The sequence below is a fragment of the Rhincodon typus genome, chromosome 19, assembly GCF_021869965.1.
Source record: "Rhincodon typus isolate 14 chromosome 19, sRhiTyp1.1, whole genome shotgun sequence".
In the NCBI taxonomy this organism is placed as follows: Eukaryota; Metazoa; Chordata; class Chondrichthyes; order Orectolobiformes; family Rhincodontidae; genus Rhincodon; species Rhincodon typus.
In genome coordinates this window covers 1,628,045-1,650,800 of record NC_063350.1, presented here as the reverse complement: position 1 = coordinate 1,650,800, position 22,756 = coordinate 1,628,045, and the positions used below count along the sequence as shown (strand labels likewise).

At 43.0% G+C, this 22,756-nt stretch overlaps 1 protein-coding gene across 4 annotated transcripts in view; it reads left to right on the top strand.

Moving 5' to 3' along the window:
• The window catches only part of chd6 (chromodomain helicase DNA binding protein 6), a 234,949-nt gene that overhangs the window by 203,972 nt on the left and 8,221 nt on the right, over positions 1-22,756 (top strand). For 3 of the 4 annotated variants that reach the window (XM_048608166.1, XM_048608167.1, XM_048608164.1), the window contains 6 exons: positions 3,093-3,312; positions 8,147-8,352; positions 11,102-12,646; positions 13,965-14,119; positions 14,962-15,183; positions 18,580-19,014. In XM_048608166.1, coding sequence (XP_048464123.1) covers positions 3,093-3,312; positions 8,147-8,352; positions 11,102-12,646; positions 13,965-14,119; positions 14,962-15,183; positions 18,580-19,014 — 2,783 coding nt within the window. The remainder of the gene's footprint in view (positions 1-3,092; positions 3,313-8,146; positions 8,353-11,101; positions 12,647-13,964; positions 14,120-14,961; positions 15,184-18,579; positions 19,015-22,756) is intronic. The other variant, XM_048608165.1, reaches the window with a different exon arrangement.

The window sequence follows — 22,756 nt, the reverse complement described above, 5'->3', positions numbered from 1 at the left end:
CACTGCACCATCCTTTGTCAGACTGTCTACATTTTAGATAGGAAAAGCTCTCCTGAATACATTTCAGGCAATCAGCCTCCTCTAAACTCTTTACACTATAACGTTTAATGTTATATGAGGTAATAAAATCCCCTAATATAATTACCCTATTATTGTTTTTACACACTTCAGAGGATTGCCTGATGACTGTTTGGGCACTGTTAGCAGTGTGACTGTCTTCTTTTTTTCCTAAACTCTACCCACAAAGCATCATTTGATGACCCTTTGAAGATACCAAAGCTTGGGTGCCACGGAGTTTTCAGGCTTTATTCTAAAGTATATAAATGATGGTACATCATCCCTCCTTATTGCAGTAACTGATTCCTGAAATAATAATGCAACACCACCACCTCTTTTATGCCCTCTCCTGTCCTGCCTGATGATCTGTAACCTGGATTGTTGAGTTCCTGGCCCTCCCTCAAACACATCTCTGTGATGGCAGGAACATCTCTATTCCACGTGTTAATCCACACTTTTAACTCAGCACACCTCACCTCACACTAAAGTAGAGTCCATCTAGCTTTGCCTTAGTCCTTTGAAACCTCAACATGGCTGAACTCCCTCTGAAAGAGTCACTGGACACAAAATGCTAGGTCTGCTTTCTCTCCACAGATGCTGCCAGACCTGCTGAGATTTTCCAGCAATTTTGTTCTTGTTCCAGATCTCCAGTATCTGCAGTTCTTTTGTTTTTCTCCCCCTTTGAAACCCACCATGGCTGAACTCGCTCTGCCTTGGTTCCTTTACTAAGATCTACTGTGTCCCTGTTGTCCTCACTGTGTCCTCTCCACTTACTGAGCAACTTTAACACCCTCCCAATAGCAACAGCAAAACTCCTGCCCTCTCCAGCCATCTGTGAGGATGTTGGTCCCATTCTGATTCAGGTGCAGACTATACTGCTTCCGCAGGGGGTCTGACCTTCCCCAGAAACGGTCCCGGTGATCCAGAAATCTAAAATCCTCCCTCCTGTACCAGCTGTTGAGCCATGTGTTCATCTGCTGAATTATTTGTGTTTGCTGGCCCATGACACCGAAGGTAATCCAGAGATTACAACCTTTCCGATCCTGCTCTTTAGTCCACTGCCTAGCTCTCTCAATTCGTGATGTAACAGCTCATTGCTCATTCTGCCTATATTGTTGGTACCAATGTGTATCACAGCCTCTGTCTTAGCACCCTCCCCTTTCAGGAGGTCCTGACGCTACTCAGTGACGTTTCAATGCACCACCCTGCTCTCTGGCCAACATCTCTGTCTCCGTCTTGCTACAGCGTTCCAGTGAAGTTCAACGCAAGCTGGAGGAACAACACCTCATTTTCAGCTTGGGAACCCTACAGCCCTCCGGACTCAATGTTGAGTTCAATAATTTTAGGGCCTAAACTCTCCCATGTCCCAGCCCCTCAACCCACACACCAGGCCTTGTTACCACATAGCCTGCCACTACACACCACCTGTTGTTAGTCACTAACAGTCCCCATTAACAACTGTTCACCCTCCCAGCCTGATCGTTAGCAACTGCTTTGTCTGTCCAACTGTCTTTCTCTCTCTTTGGGGTCTATCGTATCGTTTACTCCCTACCCCACCCACCTCCCTATTTTCTGCATATAAACTGACGTTTTCCCAGCCACTATCAGTTCTGAGGAAGGGTCACCGGACCCGAAACGTTAACTCTGTTTTCTCCTCCACAGATGCTGCCAGACCTGCTGAGCTTTTTCAGCAACTTTGTTTTTGTTCCTGCTCAGTGACATCTGTCCCTGGCACTAGGGAGGCACCGCACTATTGAGGTGTGATGTCTGTAGCTGCAGAAACATCAGTCTGTTCCCCTAACTCCTGAATCGCCCTCACTGTCACTCCTGCTTTCTTCTTCCTCCCCTCCTGTGCAGTCCAGCTGCTTGTGGTACCAGAAGCTTGGCTCTGTCTGCACTCCCTTGAGGAATCAGTGCCGTCATCAGCTTCCAGAATGGAAAACCAGTTTGAGAATGGGACCCCAGGGGATTCCTGCCCTCCCTCCCTCCCTGCCTGCTGGTCACCTATTTCCTTCTTCCCTCCAGCCCTTTAAGCTGCGTTATGCCCACCTGTAAAAACCGAAAGAACACTGGATGCTGTAAATCAAGAACAAAAGTTGAAGTTGCTGGAAGCTCAGCAGGTCTGGCAGCATCTGACCCTTCCTCAGAACATGCACGTGTGTGTATGCCCACCTGTAAATGTGTCGTCCACGTAACTCTCAATCTCACAAATTACCACTTTGATATATATGATATATATATATATAAACGGGCCATTTGGCCCAACAAGTCCACACCAACCCTCCGCAGAGCATCCCACCCAGACCCATCCCCCTGCCCTATCCCTGTATTTCCCATGGCTAACACACCTAACCCACGCATACCTGAATACTGTGGGCAATTTAGCATGGCCAATCCAGGTAACTTGCACATCTTCGGACTGTGGGAGGAAACTGGAGCAGCCGGCGGAAACCCACACAGACACAGGGAGAATGTGCAAACTCCACACAGACAGCCGCCTGAGGATGGAATCGAACCCAGGTCCCTGGCTCTGTCAGGCATCAGTGCTAACCACTGAGCCACCATGCCGCCCTACTTTACCTCCACATCCTCCCTCCCTCATATATGGATCAAACCTCCCTCTTACAATGGATGAAATCTCAAAATGGCTATTAAAAAATATCTTTGGGAAGATCTCCTTCATAATAGGTTAACATTTTGCCAGTATTCACAGCATGCTGCTCTACAGAGCTTTCTCTCTGTGCCAGTGTTTTACAGTTCCTTTCACAGTTTCTCTCATATCTAATTATCCTCAGTATTGGAGCTATATGTTTAAATTTAGATTTAAGACCAGTAATTCTGGTAACTGAGGTGTGGAACTAAACCGAATCGCTAGCACAGGTGTGATTGGCTGAATGGCCTCATTTGTGCTTTGAGATTCTATGCTCAAAATGTTAACTTGTATATTTCTCTGAAACATCAAGGATTGTAATTAGCTGGATTTCCCACTCCACATTAGCTAACCCATGATCTCCAATGGTTTCTTTCCATTGAAGCCCAGGATGGTGTGGACGTTGACCGCCCGCAATGGCCAGTTGCTTCAGTGCTCACTGCTCGGCTCCGACGTCTCATAACAGCCTACCAGCGCTGCAATCGCAAAGAGATGGTGAGGATGGAATCTTTAGCTCGCAATAACCGGCGCCGTTGGTATCCACAGGATGAGATCTGGGGAAGAGTACCAGAAATGGACATTGTTACCATGGATATCCAACAACGGTAAACAATTATGGATTTTAAAAGAGCAGATAATGCCTTAAGTGTTGCTGCCAAAGACGCATTTCATTGAAACTTTCATTTTGCACTCAAGAAGTCATTTCACTAGGATGAGTTCAAGAGAAAACAGTGTTTATACCGCGTGAATGGAGAGTATTGATTGGCTGGTTAGCGTGTTTGTCTTGGACGATACACCCGTTTAGTGCTGATTGACATTTAACTGCCAGGCTTTGTTTAAATTTTAATGGGGCAGATTGACGCTGATTAATCAAGACGTTGCCCTGAGAAATCAATTAGCTAATAGCTGTCACCACTTTTTTGAGTTGAAAGAGACACTGTGCATATAGTTAAAAACCGGAAGAACTGTGGATGCTGTAAATCAGAAACAAAAACAGAAGTTGCTGGAAGCCCATCAGGTCTTGCAGCATCTGTGAAGAGAAAACCAGAGTTAACATTTTAGGTTCAGTGGTTCGGTTACTTCTGAGGAACGGTCACCAGACCTAAAATGTTAACTCTGATTTTTTTTCTTCAGCTATGCATATAGTAGTTCTTTCTGTCTGCAAAGAACAGAGCCCTGTCTACTGAAATGTTTAGTTTCCAGCCGATAAAAGTACACCACAATGTGAGCCCAAGCTAAATTGGTTGTCAGCACAATTCTTCTCTTGCCCATCACTTGCCAACCTATCAGCACTCTCCTCTCATGCAGCTTAAATATTTGTTTTCTCTTTGAATTGGTCTTCTTGTGAAATGTTCTGATGAGTGCAACATGATAAGCTTTGACAAAATGCCTCTTTTTTTTCAAGTCTCAAGTTTTCAATTTATAAATTATTCACTAAAGTGTTGAGTTTACAATCTGTCCCTAAGATTGAACTCTGTTAGCACTCACGAGCAGTATCCTGGAACCACCTGACCCCTACTTTGACAAAGGTACAACCTTGATGATGCAATTGTACACTGTTTGCTCTCCCCCTTATGTTGTGATTTGCAAAGTCACTTGAATACTTCATTTTTTTATACAAAAAGAAAATTTTAAAAAGCACTCTTTCTAACACAAGCAGGGAAGTTATTTCTGGATCTACTGCTGTTGCAGGAACTATACTTAGAGCGATATTTACACTGATTTACAGTGATTGAAATATTGTTCTCGTTTGGAGGAGCTCTTTTTCCCCTGTTTTCATTGGCCTTTCTTAGAAACCTAGAATACAGAAGAGGTCCTTCAGACCATCGAGTCTGTACTACCAAAACTACACTAAATCTATACAAGTCCCACATTCCAGCACTTGGCCTATTGCTTTGATTGCTGTGACATTCAAGTGTTCATTCAAGTATTTTTAAAACGTTGTGACGTTACCCATCTCAACTGCCCTCCTGGGCAGTGCATTCCAACCCCCCACCATCAAATTCCTTCCAAGACTCCTGCCTTCCAACTTAGAAGTGTCCCTTGATTCTGACCTTTCAACTAAGGGGAACAGCTGCTGTCTATCCAGCCTGTCCACACCCCTCATCATCTTATACACCTCAATCAGGCCCTCCTATTAATCTTCTGTGCTCCAAAACACCAACCCAAGCTTATCCAGCCTCTCTGTTTTAGCAGAAATACCGCATCCCAGGAATGTCTGTGAATCTCTCCTTTGCATCTGCTCCAGTGCCATCACATCCTTCCTATAGTGTGGTAACCAGAATTGCACACAGTAATCTAGCTGTGTCCTAACCAAAGTCCTGTACAGCCCCAACTTAACCTCCCTGCGTTTATAATCTATGCCTTGACTGATACAGGCAAGTGTCTCATGTACTGCCTTAACCACCCTGTTAATGTGCTCTGCCAGTTTCAGGGACTTATAGAATCCCTACAGTGTGGAAACAGGCCCTTTTGGCCCAACAAGTCCACTCAGGACCACAAAGCATCCCACCCAAGTTACACATCCCTGAACACTGGGCAATTTAACATGGCCAGTCCTCCTAACCTGCACATCTGCAAACCAGAGTACCTGGAGGAAACCCACGCAGACATGAGGAGAACGTGCAAACTCCACACAGACAGTTGCCCGAGGATGGAATCGAACCTGGGTCCCTGGCACTGTGAGGCAGCAGTGCTAACCACTGAGCCACCATGCAGTTATGGACAAACACTCTCAAGATCCTTATGTTCCTCAGTGCTTCTTAGTGTCTTGCCATTCATTGAGTATTCCCTTGTGTTATTACTTCTTCCAAAATGCATCACCTTACATTTTATCAGGGTAAGTTCCATCTGCCCATCTGACTGATCTGTTTCTATTCTCCGGTAACCTGACACCTTTCTCACTGTCAACTTCCCAGCCAATCTTCATGTCATCACCACCTCCTATTTTCTCATCTTCATTGTTTGTGTTGATCATGAACAATAAGGGACCCAGCATTGATCCCTGTGGTATACCACTGCACATCAGCCTCCAGTCACACAGCCTTCTATCACCACTCTTTGTCTTTTGTCACCAAACCAATTTTGGAAGCATCTTGCCAAGTTAGCCTGGATCCCATGTGATTTTACCTCCTTTATCAGTCTGCCATGTGGGACCTTGTCAAAGGCTTTGCTGAAATCCATATAAACTATATCAACTGCTCCGCCCTCATCGACACGCCTGGTCACCTCCACAACAGTTTCAACCAGATTTGTTAGGTGTGACCTCCCTCTGACAAAACCATGCTGACGATCTCTGATCAAACTTTGCCTCTCTAAATGGAGATGAATTCTCTCATTCAGTATTTTCTCAAGTAGTTTCCTTACTACTGATGTGAGATACATTGGTCTGTAATTTCGTGTTTATCTCTAACACCCCTTATTTTGAAAAGTGGAACCACATTAGACATCCTCCAGTCATCTGGCTCCTCGCCTGTGGCCAGAGAGAAATTAAAAATTTGGCTACGGCTCCAGTGATTTCTTCTCTTGTCTCCCATAGCAGCCTGGGATACAACTCATCCGGACCTGGATATTTATTCAGTGTTAACCCTGCCAAAATCTCCAATACTTCTTCATTCCCTATGTCAAACTTTTTACGAATCTCACAGCGCCTTCTTCATGAGTTCTGTAACTACATCCTCCTTTTCCAACCTAAAGACAGATGTGAAGTACTCCTTTTACATTCTCCAATGAATTCTAGCAACCAAGGCGGAAATATGTGCGTGGAGCCAATGGGTCCTACTCTTTCCGTGGTTATCCTCAACCCTTTGATATACTTGTAGAATATCTTGGGATTCTCCCTCACCTTATCCACTAATGTTTCTTTCATGCCCCTTTTTTTGCTCCCCTAATTGCCACCTTAAGTTTCCCCTGTCAATTGCATACTCCACGAGGACCCGTGTTGAGTTGCTCCTTTTCTACCTGTTATATACCCCTCTTTTCCATTTTATCCAGTCCTGGACAGTTCTCTGGGCTTGTTGTTCCCACATTTCACCCTGAAGGGAACATATTGGAACTGTACTGTCCCCAGTACATTTTTGAATGCCTTCCACTGTTCTGCTGTGAATTTACACTCGGGTAGCTGTTCCCAGTTTATTTTGGCTAGATCCTGCCTTATTTTAATAAAATCTGCCTTCCTCACCAATCTAAAGATTTTTTTTTTCACAGGCCATCTTTATCTTTTCTTTAACAAAACTTAGAACGTACGGTGTTTGTAATCGGTCTTTGTAAAATGCTCGCCCACTGTCACTTTGAAACACCTGTCTGGCTTCACCCCACAGAATGATGTCCAACACTGCACTGTCCCTCATTGGACCATCTACACGTTGATAGGAAAAGCTCTCTCGAGTACATTTCAAGAAACTTGTCCCCTGCAAACCCTTTACACCATGACCCTACCAGTTAATGTTAAAGAAGTTGAAATTCACCAATACAGTCATCCTGTTATTGCTTTTATACAGCTCGGTGAATTGAATACACGCCTGCTCGCTGACTGTTTGAGGGCCTTTAATACACTCCTAACAGTGTGGCTTGCATCCTTTTTATTCCTAAATTGAATCCGCAAAGCCTCATTTGATGTCCCTCCTGACTGCAATAACTGACTCCTTGAAGGCATTGTCATGTGCTAATCCACACAGTAAGTGATAACTGCAGAAGACTTTGCACAAGGACCATAAGACCTAGAAACAGAATTAGCTCATTTAGCCCATTGTGTCTACTCCAGCATTCAATGAAATTATGGCTGATCTGATTATCCTCAACTCCACTTCCCTGCCTTTTCCTCTTCGCGCTTGATTCTCTTACTGATTAAAAATCTTTCCATCTCAACCTTGAATATAATAAATGGTTCAGCCTCTACAGCCCTATGTGGTAAAGAATTCCACAAATTCCCAACCTCAGAAGAAATTTCTGATTTTGAGTAACTCCTTGTTCTGAGATGATGCTTTCTGGTCCTAGACTGTCCCACAAGTGGAAACGATGTTTCCACGTCTACCCTGTCAAGAGCCCTAAGAATCTCTCTCTGCTGTAGATTTTTTGCAATCTTTCTCCATGTAAGTAATATTGGGCTCCTCTGTTCTTCCTGTCAAAGTACATAACTTTACATTTGCCCACATTGTATTCCCCGTACCAGGTTATTGCCCACTTGCTCATGCTGTCTGTATTCTGCCACAGACCCTCTCTGTCATCCCTTGCCTTCCCACCTATTTTTGTGACATCTGCAAAGTTGGCAATAGTACGTTCACTTTTCTCATGCAAATCATTTACAGGACAAAAGGAGGCCATTTAGACCATCAGCCACATGCTCTTCATCCCATTCTGCACTTATTTGGTAATTGCAAAATGGGACTGCCTCTTGCTCTTGGCTAGAATTGTCAACTTTCATTTCTTATCCCCGTTTAGCTGGACGAGGAGGGAGCAGACAGATTTCTATCGTGTGGTTTCGACATTTGGTGTGGTGTATGATCCTGACAGGAAACAGTTTAACTGGAACCAGTTTCGCAGCTTTGCCAGGTTAGAAAGGAAAACGGATGGGAGCCTGGAAAGGTATTTTCGAAGCTTTATGGCAATGTGCCGGAGCGTGTGCCGTTTGCCTCCGAGGAAAGAAGGTGAGTTCTGAGTTGCTGTTCCTCGATGTGTCAAATTTCAGAAAGTTCATGGTGCCTGGTCCTGCCGCCAGCTACATTGAGGCAAAACAGAAGGAGCCCCGTTTCCTTCCTTCCTTTCTCTGATAAAAGCAAAATACTACAGATGCTGCAGACCTGGAATAAAAGCAAAGTGGTTTAGAAACTCAGGAGATCTGGCAGCTTTTGAGGAGAGAGAAGTGTTTCAAGCCCATCATTTGAAATCCCATGAGTTCTGGAAGAGGGAGATGGGACTTGAAACATTTCAACTTCTGCTCCCCTCTCCACAGACTGCCAGACCTGTTGAGTTTCTCCAGCACTTTGTTTCCTTTCTACCCTGTGTCAGTTGGAGTAATGATGGAGATGCCACTATTGACTAGTGGGGATGAGGGGAAGTCAGTTGTAGCTCGTTTCCAATTGTTATCAAGTGCCTCTTGCTCAAAAGTGAACAGGTAGATATGAGCTGATGCGTTTTCTGTGTTGGCCAACAGGCTGTTCAGTTTTGAAAGTGGATGAAGCATGGTCTCATGGATAAGTTGCTGGTGAGTGAGTGAATCATATCTTGCCATGAGTCAAAACCTTAGGGGGAAACCTGAGGGAAGAGGGGGAGAAATGTCACCTTTAAAAGCAAGTGGACTCTAATCCACGTCAGAGTGAGTAGCTGAGCTCTGTGTGCAAGGTTTATGTTTTTCCATTGTCTGTCTTCTGTTTCAGCTGCATTAAACATGTGGATCCCCAGATTTTGCCCTGGATGGATAATTTGGTGGGCAGTTGTAGCTCAGTTTCTGATGTCTGAGTCCTTCGTTGTACTGAACTGTTACAAACATAGCAGCAATATTCAGAAGGAAAGTCATATTGGACTTGGAACATTAACTCAATTTCTCTCTTTCCACAGATGTTACCAGACCTGCTAATGTTTTCCAGCACTTTGTATTTTGATTTCAAATCCCCAGAATCTAGTTATTTTGCTTTTATCTTGGTTCCCTTGGCTTTGTCAATGAATTGTCCCTTTATTAATTACTTGGATGAAGGGAATGAGTGCGTTGTAGTCACTTTTGTTGACAATACAAAGATCAGTCGGAAATCAAGTTAAGAGGAGGACATAGAGTTTGCAAAGAGATATAGATAGGTTAAGTCAGTGGGCAAACACTTGGCAGATGAAGTGTAATGTAGGAAACTGAGAAGCTATCCACTTCAACAAAAAGGATAGAAAAGCAGAACATTATTTAAATGAAGAGAGACTGCAGAATGCTGCAGTACAGAGGATTGGGATGTCACAGAATTGTTACGGTCCAGAATGAGGCCAGTTGGCTCATGATGCCTGCTTCAGCTCTTCAAACGTGTCATCCCCTAGTATCAATCTCCTGCCTTTCCCCCATACTCTTCCACACTATTTCTGTTCAAAAAAACCATCCAATGCCCTCTTGAATGCCTCAATTGAACCTTCCCCCATTGCATTTCCAGACAGTGCATTCCATACTCTCACTACTTGCTGTGTGAGAAAGTTCTCCTCACTTCATCTTTGTCTCTTTTGCACATCACTTTAAATCTGTACCTTCTCATTCCATTTTTCATCCTTTTATGAGCAGGAGCAGCTTCTCTGTATCTACTCCATCCAGCCACTTGTAATTTTGAAAACCTGTGTGAAAACTCATCTTAGCCTCTGTCTTTCCAGGGCGAACAGCCCTTGGAATAGGTTGGGTGGGGGTTTGCTGGTGATGGTGCACGTGCTGCTGTGCTCAGGTCAGGGTGGAGCTGCAATGTTCAGATTTGGGCTTTGACCTGGAGCAGCACTGGGACCTGTAACTTCTGTCCTTGCCTGCATTGGAAGTAATAGGGGAGGCGCTGGACTGAAAATCCAGAGACCCAGGGAATGTTCTGGGGACCCGGCAGATGGTGGAATTTGAATTCAATAAAAATCTGGAATTAGGAGTCTAACAATGCCCGTGAAACCATTGCTGATTGTTGGGAAAACCCATCTGGTTCATTAATGTCCTTTAGGGAGGAAACTGCCATCCATACCTGGTGTGACCTACATGTGACTCCAGACCCACAGCAATGTGGTTGACACTTAATTGCCCCCTGTACAATTAGAAATGGGCAATAAATGCTGGCCTAGCCAGTGATGCCCTTGTCCTATGAATGAATGAATAAATAAAAAAAAATTGGCAAACGTTCATTTGACTGATGCCTGGGTTGACGAGCCTGCCTTATGAGTAATATCTGCTAATCTTCACAGTTTAGAAGAATAAACGATAATCTTATTGACACATCTCAGATTCTGAAGGGCCTGGACAGAGTAGATGCTGAAAGGATGTTTCCATTTGGAGGAACCCAGAACTAGGAGACTCAGTTAAAATTAAAGGGTCTTCTACTTATGATGGAAATGATTAGGAATTTCTTCTCTGTAGAATCCTCTTCCTCCGAGAGCAGTGATGACTTGATAACTGAATTAATTCAAAGTTGAGTTAGACAGATTTTTGATTGTCAAGAGCATTGAGGATTACAGAGTGTGGAATGAAAGCCATGATCAAATCAGCACAATCTTATTGAATGGTGAAACAGGTTTGAGAGATCTAATGACCTATTCCTCCTATCTTATATTCATACATTTCATCCAAATTTAGTCTGAACACTGAGTTTCTGACTCTTACACATTGGCTCATGAGGGAAACCTGCAGCAGTGAATTTACAAAGCATGATTATCTAATGGCCCATTTCTTTACTGTTGCAGAGCCTTCAGACCCCAGCATTTTTGTTGAGCCTATCACAGAAGAACGCGCTTCAAGGACTTTGTACCGGGTCGAGCTGTTGCGGAAAGTTCGGGAGCAGGTACTCCGGAGCCCACAACTGAATGAACGGCTAAAACTGTGCCGCCCTAGTCTGTACCTGCCAGTGTGGTGGGAATGCGGCAAACATGACCGTGATCTGCTGATTGGCACAGCCAAACATGGCCTCAGTCGGACAGACTACTACATCCTTAATGATCCTCAACTTTCTTTCCGGGAGGCCCACAGGAACTATGTGCAGAATGGAAGCAGCTACTTCCAGAATGTCCCAGCACCTTACAGCCAATCCTCACTCAACCTCAGCCAGTCTGCATCCCCTGCATCCACTGTACTCACTCTAGGCGAGAAAGACAATATTGAGCAGATGGATACAGAGCAGGAGAAAATAGAAGAGGCTTTAGAAGAGCCAAGCCCAAAAGCAGGAGCACTTGGTGCTTGTTTGGAAGTGAAGAATGAAGAGGATGCTGCTGACTGCACAAGCAGGTGTGATGCTTCCCAAGCTAAAGTGAGGCCACCTGACCCAGTGTCTGCAAGGAATGAATGGGGAGCTGCAAATTGCATTCAGGCTGGATTTTTTAGTGTACCAAATTCGCACATAGAGTCTAAAGGAACAAGTGAGTTTGGTGGAAACTGCAATGAGGACAATGGGGGAGACAGTTTGCAAAGTCCTATCCTTAAATGCAGCTCTTCAATGGAAAACTTGCAGGCTGTGTGTGGTGATGCCAACCAGACTAGAATAAACTGTTTGAACTTTGTGCAGGTGAAATCCAATGGCGTATTGGAGTTGCAAACTGTATCTGAGAAGATGGCAGACCGTGTAGTAGCACCTGTATGTAGTATAGCTGGAGCAGAACCTGTGATGGACACAGTACTTGGTGTGATTGCAAAACATGACCTTAAACAGTGCGAGCTGCTTAAAGCTGAAAATGGATGTTCAGAAGATAAGCAGTCAACAGAGATAATTGATCGTGAGAATGTAATGATTGAACATACCTATGACATGCCAGCTAAATATCTGGCTGTGGGTCATGTGCAGACTGCAGCCAATGGCATTGACAAATCACAAGCTGAAATCAATCAGTTGTCTGACCCAAACTCTCCAGCTGCAACGCCTAAAGATTCAGAAGTCTCTGATGATTTGAAGCTGATGGAAGCTATGTCAGGCTGTGAACAGCAAGCTGTAGCTGTGAGTGAGATCAGCTCAACAAAGGAAGCTGGAAACATGACCAATGTACATACTGAATCAGATCATGCACCATTTGAGGCCATTGGTGTGAAATGCCTGCCAAGTGGACTTCAGTCCTTCAGAGCGGCCCATTCTGTTGTGAAGATAGTGGATGGTGCACCAGGGTCACCGTCAGATCGAGTAGATGTGGCCCCCATAAAGCAGGAGGTGACATTCAGACATCTCCTTGAGGACTGTGTCAAGGAACATGACAGTCCATGTGAAACAGAAGAGAAATCTGAGGAAGATAGCTCTCAGCCTGAAGGTGGTTGGTTTTCATTTTTCTTAAATGTTTCTGGCATCGCAAATGTATCAGGGACCCTTAAAGCACAAACTGCATGGGACAGCGTCTCTTAAATTTACTTTAACCTCATTCTGTTCTTTAATAATCTAATTCTTAAAGTTTAGAGATTGCACCAGTGAGCATTTAGTTTGTGTTAGCAACCTGCTAACCATGAGAGCCATCAGGCTGTGCTTGATCCTGAACGTGGGGACAGAAAGGCATGTTTTAAGAAAAGTACTTAAGGCTAATAAGCTTACATTGTCAGAACAGGTTGCACAGATTAGGCATGAGTCTGGAAAATATGGGGTGGTCTATGAGGGATGATTAGGCATGCCAGGAGAAGCACCAGGCATGCCTAAAATGAGCAGTCAACCCAGTGAAGTTCCCAACAGGACTATTTGCATGCCAGAGAGCAGAAGCAGCATGTGATAAGTAGAGCTAAGCTCTGCAGTCCTACCACATCCAGTTGCGAATGGTGGTCAACAATTAAACAACTCACTGGAGAAGAAGTTCCACAAATATCCCCATCCTCAATGATGGAAGAGCCCAGCACATCAGTACAAAAGATAAGGCTGAAGCATTTGCAGCAATCTCCAGCCAGAAGTGTCGAGTGGATGATCCATCTTGGCCTCCTCCAGTGGTCCCCAGCATTACAGATACCAGTCTTCAGCCAATTTGATTCACCCTTTTAGAACTGAGATGAGGAATAATTTCTTCAACCAGAAGGCAGTATATCTGTGGAACTGATTGCTGCAGAATGCTTTGGAGGCCAAGACATTGAGTGTATTTAAGACAGAGATAATAGATTCTTGATTAGTAAGGAGATCAAGGGTTACAGGGAGAAGGCATCTCTCGGACTGCTAACTATATTGGAACTTCAGAGTGACTGGCATACATTGGATCAGTTGCTAAGATAAATATCCAGAGTTTTGAAATATCACATGGATTCTTAGGTACAGCATCTGACAAGAGGTGTGGAGACAGGTTGACTTTTGAAATATTAAACTAACATTTTGACTGTCTGTTCATTTTAAATTGTTTGTGGGATTTGTTTAGCAATGGCAATGCAGCATGCCTATCTCTAGTTACCATGATGACATTAAGAATTACATTGAAAACCTGGTACTATATCAGTCATTTCCCTGTTGGGTTTTAGTGACAATTGAACAGTTGACAAAAGTTTGAAACTTGCCACAACGAGGTTTGAAAGTGAAACCTCTAGGATGCTAAATTGTCATGACAAAAAAGCTAAAATTATATACCCCTACCATTATTACAACAAGAATGTTGATCTTCTCAGCTATCGCACTGAAGAATTTTGATGAGGAGAGTAATACGTCTACCAGCCTGGGTCAAGATGAGATCCAGGACAACCTTCTTCAGGATATCCGAGAGCCAACCATTGCTCAGCTGCTTCAAGAGAAGACACTGTATTCTTCTGCAGAGTGGCCAAAGGTATTTTGGAGATTAGGGACAGCTGATTCATGGAAGGACGACAGGCTGCTGGGGATAGGGGTTATACTGTAATCCAGACTGACAGTCCACTGTTGTATTGTCAGAATGGCCAACTTCCACATGAAATTTCAAATCTGTATGCTGTCTTGAATCAACCTAAAGATCCCATGGCCAACTTTGAACTTCAAAGAGCTGTGGAATTCCGCTTAGTGATCTGTTCAATATTTATACCTCAACTGGAACCTTAAATAAAATAGGAATTTATATTCTTGCTGTCTTGTGAGATCTTGCTGTCTGCATGTTGTCTGCACTGTCTCTGACAGTGTAGCAGACTTATGGTAATGTCACTGGACTAATAATCCAGATGCCCAGGCTAATGCTGTAGGGACACTGATTCAAGGTGGAATTTAAATTCAGTTAATAAATCTGGAATTAAAAATTAGTCTTGGTAACAATGACTGTCACATTATCATTGATTATTGTAAAACTCCACCTGTTTCTCTGATGTGTGTAAGGGAGGAAATTTGCTGTCCTTACCCTATGACTCCAGACCCACAGCAGTGTGGTTTAGTCTTAGCTGCCCTCTGAACTGACCTGGGAAACCACTTCATTCAAAGACACTTGGGGATGGTCAACAAACGCCGGCAGCTACAACCTTTGAAAATAAACAAAAAACACAATTCAAAAGTACCTCCTTGACTGTTAGGCAAGTTTGTTTGTTCCTTACTTCTGTTAGATAGCTGCGTAAGAGCAATCTTAAATTGATAAAAGCCAAACTTCTTTTCTTGTATCCAACCTTCAGGTATGCAATTAAGCTTTTTTTTTGCTTTTAACACCCTCAGGACCGAGTCATCATAAACCGCATTGACAACATCTGTCACGCCGTGTTAAAAGGGAAATGGCCATCAGCACAGCAGCAGAGCCTTGAACCTCAGGGCGGGATATATTCAATGGGTACTCCGACAGATCCTCTGAACACAAGGAGCTGCCTGAGCGTTCCAGTGCAAGCTGCACACACCCTCAGCATTGCTGATGGCTCCATGTCTACCCAACACCTCACAAAGGTATGTTATCCCCACTCCAGACCTTACGTGAGGTAATCGATTAATCAGTGTCATTACTGAGTTCCTGGTCCTGATTATACTCGATCACAGCTGGTGGGATGGTGGCGTTAAGGCGAGAGAAAATATAGGAAATGAAACTGTATATTCCTTGAGTTGATCGTAATGACCTTAATATAGAGCCTAAGAGAATGTACAATGGGGCCACGGAATCATAACTCTCAGAAGAATATCCTTCACTCCTGTTCCAGACTTTTAAATGAGATATCTGATTAGTCCCACTCCCCTGATCTTTTATCAAAAGATATAGCCCTTCAAATCTTTCCCCTGCTTCTAACATGAAATTTTGCCCATTGATGTATTTGTCCAAAGTTCAACCTGTATCCACAGCTTGTTGAGCTGGCGCATTTCAGATCATCATTATTTGCTGCATAGAAAGCCCTTTGATCCTGACCTGGGATCACAGGCATGTTATGATGCAGAAGAAATCCATTAAGCCCGTTGTGTCCACACCAGCTGTCCAAATGACCGTGATGATTTAATGCCATTCTCCACTCACTCCAACCCTTTCACGATCTTGAAAAGTTCCAATCAAATCCTGTCTTAGCTGCCTTCTCTCCAAGAAGAATAGTCCCAACCTCCCAACCTATTCTCATAATTTAAGTTTCTCAACCCTGAAATCATTCATGTAAATCTCTTCTACAGTCTCTCCGATCACTTTGCATTCTTCATAAAGTGTGGTGCCCAGAGCACTACTGTAACTGAGGTCTAACTAGTGTTTTACACAAGTTCAGCATCACCTTCTTTTCCTTGTGTTCTATGTCTCTATTAATAAATAAAGTCTGCTTTACTTAGTGCTGCCTTCATCTATCCTGACATCTTCAGTGATCTGTGCACCCAGGTCCTGTACCCTCAAAGTACAGCACAGAAAAAGGCCCTTTGGCCTGTTGAGTCTCTACCAGTCAAAAACAAGCACCTAATTATTCTAATCCCATTTTCCAGCTTTTGGCCTGTTGACTAATATGCCTTGGCATCACAACTGCACATCTGAATACTTCATAAATCTTCATAGAATCCTTACAGTGTGAAAGCAGGCCATTTAGCCCATTGAGTCCACACAAGCTTCCGAAGAGCATCCCACACAGAGCCACCCTCTATCCTATTCCATGGCTAATCCACCTAGCCTTCACATCCCTGAATGCTATGGGCAGTTTAGTATAGTCAATCCACCTAATCTGCACATCTTTGGACTGTAAGAGGAAACCCACGCAGACGCAGGAAGAATGTGCAAACTCCACACAGACAGTAGCCCAAGCTTAGAATCAAACCCGGGTGCCAGGCATTGTGAGGCAGTAGTGCTAACATACTGCCCATGTTATGAAGGTTTCTGCCTCTACCACGCTCACAGACAGTGAGTTCCAGATTTCCTCCACCCTCTGGAGGAAAACATTTTTTCTCCTGCCCCTTGCCTTAAATCCCTTATGATCATTGATCCCTCCACCATGGGGAAAAATTCCTTCGTATCTACTCTATCTATGCCCCTCATAATTTTATGCATCTCCACCATGTCCCGTCTCAGTCATATTCTGCTGCAAGAAAAACAACCTCAGTCTGTCCAATCCCTCTTCATAACTAAAACTCTCTAGCCCAGGCAATATCCTGGTAAATCTCCTCTGTACATTGTCCAGTGCTATCACATCCCTCCCAAATCTGGCTTCCAGAACTGCAGTCAAAACTGTAGCTGTTTCCTAAGCAAAGTCCTATACAGTTTCAGCATAACCTCCTGCACTCTGCTTTGTCTAATAAAGGCAAGTATCCCAACTGTCGCCATAACCACTTTATCCTATTACCTTAAGGGACCAGTGTGCACGAACCCCAAGGTCCCTCTGATCCGCAATACTTCCCAGGGTCGTACTGTTCATCTTGTATTTGCATGCCTTGTTTATCCTGCTCAAATGCTTCATCTCACACTTATTCGCATTGAATTTTTTTCTCTTCTCACACTTGTATTCTTTGTTTTATATTGTCTCTCTATGTTCTTTCTACCAAAATGCATTACCACACACTTCTCTGCATTGAACTTCATATGTCATCAATCCTCCAATTCCACCACTTATCTATATTCATTGTCGTCATAGTTTACACTGCTTCCAAGTTTCATATCATCTGAAAACTTTAAAATTGTCCCTGTGTACCAAGATCTAGGTCATAAATACAAATTTAGAATCTTTTATCTGAAAACCTAGGGACCAACTAGTTTTCAGATAGAGAATATTTGCATTTTTTGGATACCTTTACTGTTATTAGTCCATTCGGGTCCATTCAGACCCTTTGGGGAAAACATCGCTTTTAGGTCCATTCGGGTCCACTTCAGGTCTTTTCAGTTTTCGGACATGTGGGTAAAGGATACCTGAGCTGCGTTCAGTAAAAGCAAGGGCCCCAATGCTGATTGATGGCTCAATGTGATAAAACACTCATTTGATTCCTTAAAAATATCTCAACTTCCTTGTTCCAAACTCCAAATAGGTTAACTGTTCTCACATTACCCATAATTATTTCAATGGGCTGTGATTTATTTTCTTAAATGAAGCAAAGATAATTGTAGGATTTTCCTTCAGGAATTACGAATCCAGTGCTGAGTCTCAGTCCCAGCTGATTATCATCCCCTTTCATTTGCCAATGAATCATGCTGCTGTATTGCCTAAGGGGAAAGATATAATGTACATTAATAAACAGATGCACTGTGAGTGTATCCATCTGATATTTGATTCCTTATCACTTTGCAGTTTCTTCCCCCATGATCCTGTTACAAGCTGATGTTATAAGCTACATTGTTCCTCATCCCTCGACCAGTGTCTTTCTCCATTTAGCATTCCTGCCCTTTTCCACTCCAAAGTTTTTAAATGTAGCTACATGCTGATTTCTTGTTTGAATCCCTCCAGTTAACCTTTTGTCTTGCTCATGTCCCTGAACATAGCAATGAGAAATCTGGTATCTTCCTCCTTCCTTGACTTCATTAGCCTACCTAGTCAATCATGCCTACTTTCTGCATTGTCCAATTCTGTAGGACTTGTCTCTTGCACTTCTCAAAATTAATTTGTGGGATGTGGCCGTTGCTGGAAATCTATTGCGTATGAGTTGTCTTAACGAGATGTGTCCTAAACCACCTTTTTGAACTGTAGATACAAGTGAATGGTTTGCTCGATTAATTCCTAGAGTAGGAAAGAGTTGTGTTAATGTGGAACTGGCATCATCAACAAGTTCAGACAGGGTCTGTCCTACCATGAAGGATTTTTCACCTCTTGGTCTCTGCACAACGTGGTATGACTCTTGTATGTGTTATTTTCTGAATAATTTTGTCATTAATCTTACTGACACAGTGCACTTCTGTTTGGAAAGCAGGAGAGCTTACTCACATTAACATTCCCAAGGGATCAGAGAAGAAGGCGACGAAAATATGAGTTTGAGACAGACCGAGGTGCAAAGAGGAAGAACGTCGAAGAGGTTTCCCCATCTCTTACTCGCCCTCCTGTAATTTTAAATGGATGGCAAGAAACTGCTATGGACCTCTCAAAGGCTTCTGAGGAGGCATCTAGTTCAGTGCCGGTCATCATCAGTGCAAGCACGCCAAAGCTGGGATCGCTAGAGCCCACGACTGCTTTCAGGGCAGACATGGCTGGGGTCCTGCAGGCAGGCCTCGTCCATCCAGTCACTGGGCAGGTGATGAACGGCGCCTTTAGAGGTGATGACACGTCGAGGAGGAGGAGAGGGCGAAGGAAGAATGTTGAAGGAATTGACATCCTCTTTATGAAGGAGAAAAAGCCAGACAACCTGGTATGTAGAAAACAGTGGCATGATGTGATTGATGCAACAAAGCAGCAAGAGCCAGTGGCAAAACGAAATGAAGCTCTCTTGCACTGTGCAACTTCTGATAGTGTTTGCCACAATGTGGCTAGCCTTCCCATTTCTGTATGAATTCATTTTGGGTTTGGGTGCTGAGCTTGAGATCTGCTATTGGAGTAATAGCCATGAACTCCTTAAACCTGAAGCTAATCATAACCAGAAGGACAAACCGAAAGCGTGAGAATGCTCAGTAGATCAGGCAGTGAAATATAAAAGGTTTAATGTTTGAAGGTTAGGCGTTTGGGACAAGAACAAAAGAATAGAAGCAGAGGTTAAGTGACAGAAAGTTGGAAGGCAGGGCTAAGGGAGTGGTCATGGATGTTTGGACAATACATTTAGCATGGATAGAGAATGGGCTAACTCGTAGAAAACCAAGTTGAGATAAGGGAGGTGCTTTCAGGATGGCAGCCTGTAACTAGTGCAGTCCAACAGGGATCAGTGCTGGGGCCACAATTATTTACAGCGTATATTAATAACTTGTATGACGGAAATGAATTTACTAAAATCAAGTTTTCGGATGACGCAAAAATATGTGGGGAGTGGTAAGGATAACACGAAGAGTCTGCAGAGGGATATGGACAGGTTAAGTGGGCAGAAACTTGACAGATGGAATATAATGTGGGGACATGTGAGGTTGAGAGTTTTGGTTGAAAGAATAGAGGAGCTGAACATTATTTACGTGGAGAAGGACTGAGTAAGCTGCAGCGCAGAGGGATTTGGAGGCGTTTGTGCATAAGTCACAAGAAGCTAGCATTCATGTTCAGCAGCTAATAGGGAAGGCAGTTGGAATGCTGGCCTTTTTTTTTTCCCAAAGGGAATGCAGTATAAAAACAGGGAAATCATGTTCCAACGATACAATGCACCAGCCAGACCACAGCTGCAATACTGAGAACAGTTTTGATCCTTTTATCTATGGAAAAGGAGAATCTAGGACCAGAGGGGTTAACCTCAGAGTAAGGGATTGCTTATTTAAGACAAATGATTTTTTTTCTGAGGGTAGTGAATCTATGGAATTCTTTACAAGGAAAGACTGTACAGGCTGGATCGTTAAGTATATGCAAGATTAAGATGGACAGATTTTAAATCAGTACAGGAATCCAGGGTTATGGGGAAAAGGCTGGAAAGTGGAGTTGAGGATTATCAGATCAGCCACAATCTCATTGGTGGGGAGGACTTATTGGGCCAAATTACCACCTCCTGCTCCATAGTTTTATAGACAAAAAGGAACAAAAATGTCTGAAGGAGATGGAATGAAAATAATAAACATCAGCTATTTGAAAGCAAGAAACGGAAAAGAATGACAGTAAAAACAAAACAAAAAGGGGAGACAAAATGGGAACAGATTATTATCTGAAATTACTGAACTAAATGTTATTTCCAGAAGGCTGTAATTTGAATAATAGAAAGGTGAGAGCTGTTTCCCAACCTTACAATGAGCTTCAACTTGACACTGCAAAAGACTGAGGACAGAGAGGTCAGCATGAGAGCAAGATGGAGAATTAAAGAGGCAACCCTGCACTGAAAGTTGAGGGCAAGCTTGCACACTGAACGATGGTGTTCTACAAAGTGGTTACCTCATCTGTATTTAGTCTTCAATGTAGAGCAGACCACAATTATGGCTGCCCTTGACACACTCTGAGAACACTGGAGAAACTCAGCAGACCTGGCAGCATCCATGTTGAGAGAAACATTTCAAGTCTGGTATGACTCTTCTTCAGAGCTCAGCATTAACTGTTTCTCTCCCCACAGAGGATGCCATTTATCCAGCAATGTCTGTGTTTATTTCAGATTTCCAGCAGCTGCAGTATTTTACCTCTCTACAAATAGGAGACAGTTCAGGTCAGAAAAGTGGAAACTGTTTATGAAACAAGGTGCCAGAAAAGTCACAAATCTAGGTGAGAAGAGACGGACACTGGGATGGATTATAGTTTGGAATAAACCTGAAAGAAAACCCTAATCATAGATGGCAAGGCTGCAGTGTAGTGGTAATGTCATTGAACTAGTAATCTCTATTGTTCTGGGGGCATGGGTTCAAATCCTGCCTTGGCAGATGGTGAAATTTGAATTCAACAAAAAAAAATTGGAATAAAAAACTAATCTATTTGTGACCATGTAGCCATTGTTGTTTGTTCCATTGAATTGATTGAACCCATCTGGTTCACTGATGTCCTTTAGGGAAGAAAATCTACCATCCTTACCGGGTCTGGCCTACATGTGACTCCAGACCCAAAGCAATGTAATTGATTCTTATGTTCCCTCTGGCCAATTAGGGATGGGCAATAAATGCTGACCTGGCCATTGATGCCCACATCCCATAAACAAGTAAAGAAAAAGTAAATCAATAAAGACAAGAAAACACGGATTTAATAAATTCCATTCATTTATTCAGTCTTGGTAATGAGGCAATTTTCTGCACCCACCCTATAAACTCTCCTTGTCTGAGGTTCTCCCTTACTAAGGTGTGTAGAAACTCCACCTGAATGCAGTGCTGCAGCACCTTACATGACCGACAGACTACTGCTTTTGTGAGATTGCAAGCGAGCGACAGGCTCATCTTGGGTACTGGCTGCTGCTTGTATAGAGTTCAGAAATAAATTACTAATTGCCATTTATTAGGGTTTTTTGTCACCCCAGAAGCAATTGGTGATGTGATAGAAATGTTTAAAATTATAAATGAATTGGACAGATTAGATAAAAACAGCCTTTTCAGTGTTTAAAAGGAGGAGGACCTGGATATGAGTGAATGTAATAAATTTACAACCGAACAGGAGAAACGTTATTCACAACATGTCTCTGGAGTGAAATTCAAGGGTTATTGATTAAAACAGGCATCATGTCACCATATAAGAAAAGATCAAGTCAGAGAATTGAAGGGAGTATACGGGATTAAGAACACAGACACCTGGGATTATGTTACTGCTGATGGAAGGAAAACATTAACATGACTGGCTGAAGGGCCTTTTTCTATACTGTGTTTTTACCCAGTTCTGTTATTTACAGTATTAGAGCTAGAGTATATTGAGAAAGGGTTCCAATAGGCAGAAGAGTTTTGTATTATGCAAGGAAAATATCCAAACCTTTTCCTTTCATGGGCTTTGTAGCTGCTGGTGTAGCATGCAGTGAGGTAACAGTGAGTTAATACCAAGGTTCACCAGGGATGAGGAGCTTGAGTTAAGAGGAGAGTTGGAGAAGCTGGGGTTTTCTCTCTCGGAGTAGTGAAGGTTAAGGAGAAACCTAAAAAAAACCAGAAACTATTCTTCCGGCAAGTGAATAATTAACCACAAGTTAAAAGATTTAAAGTAGTTTGCTCAAGAAAATGGAGAACTAACTAAGGTGTTCAATTATGAGATGATGTTGGAGAGGTTTAGCATCTTCTACTTAGAACCGAAGAAGTTAGGATCTGACCAGGTAGGGATTTCCGAAATAATGAGATATTTTAAAGTAGCGATAAAGAATTTTTAAAAAAAACTTTTCTCTGGATGAATATTAGAAATCATTGCTTTAAAATTATGCACAAAAGATCCAGGAACAAGATAAATATTATCAATTGGAACAATTAGCAGGAGTTAGAATGAATTAGTAACTGAAAAGGTGGTGGGAGCTGAATCCTGATTTTGAAAGGGAATTGGGTAGATTAGTTCTTCAAGACTGAAAATCTTACAAAGGTAGGAAA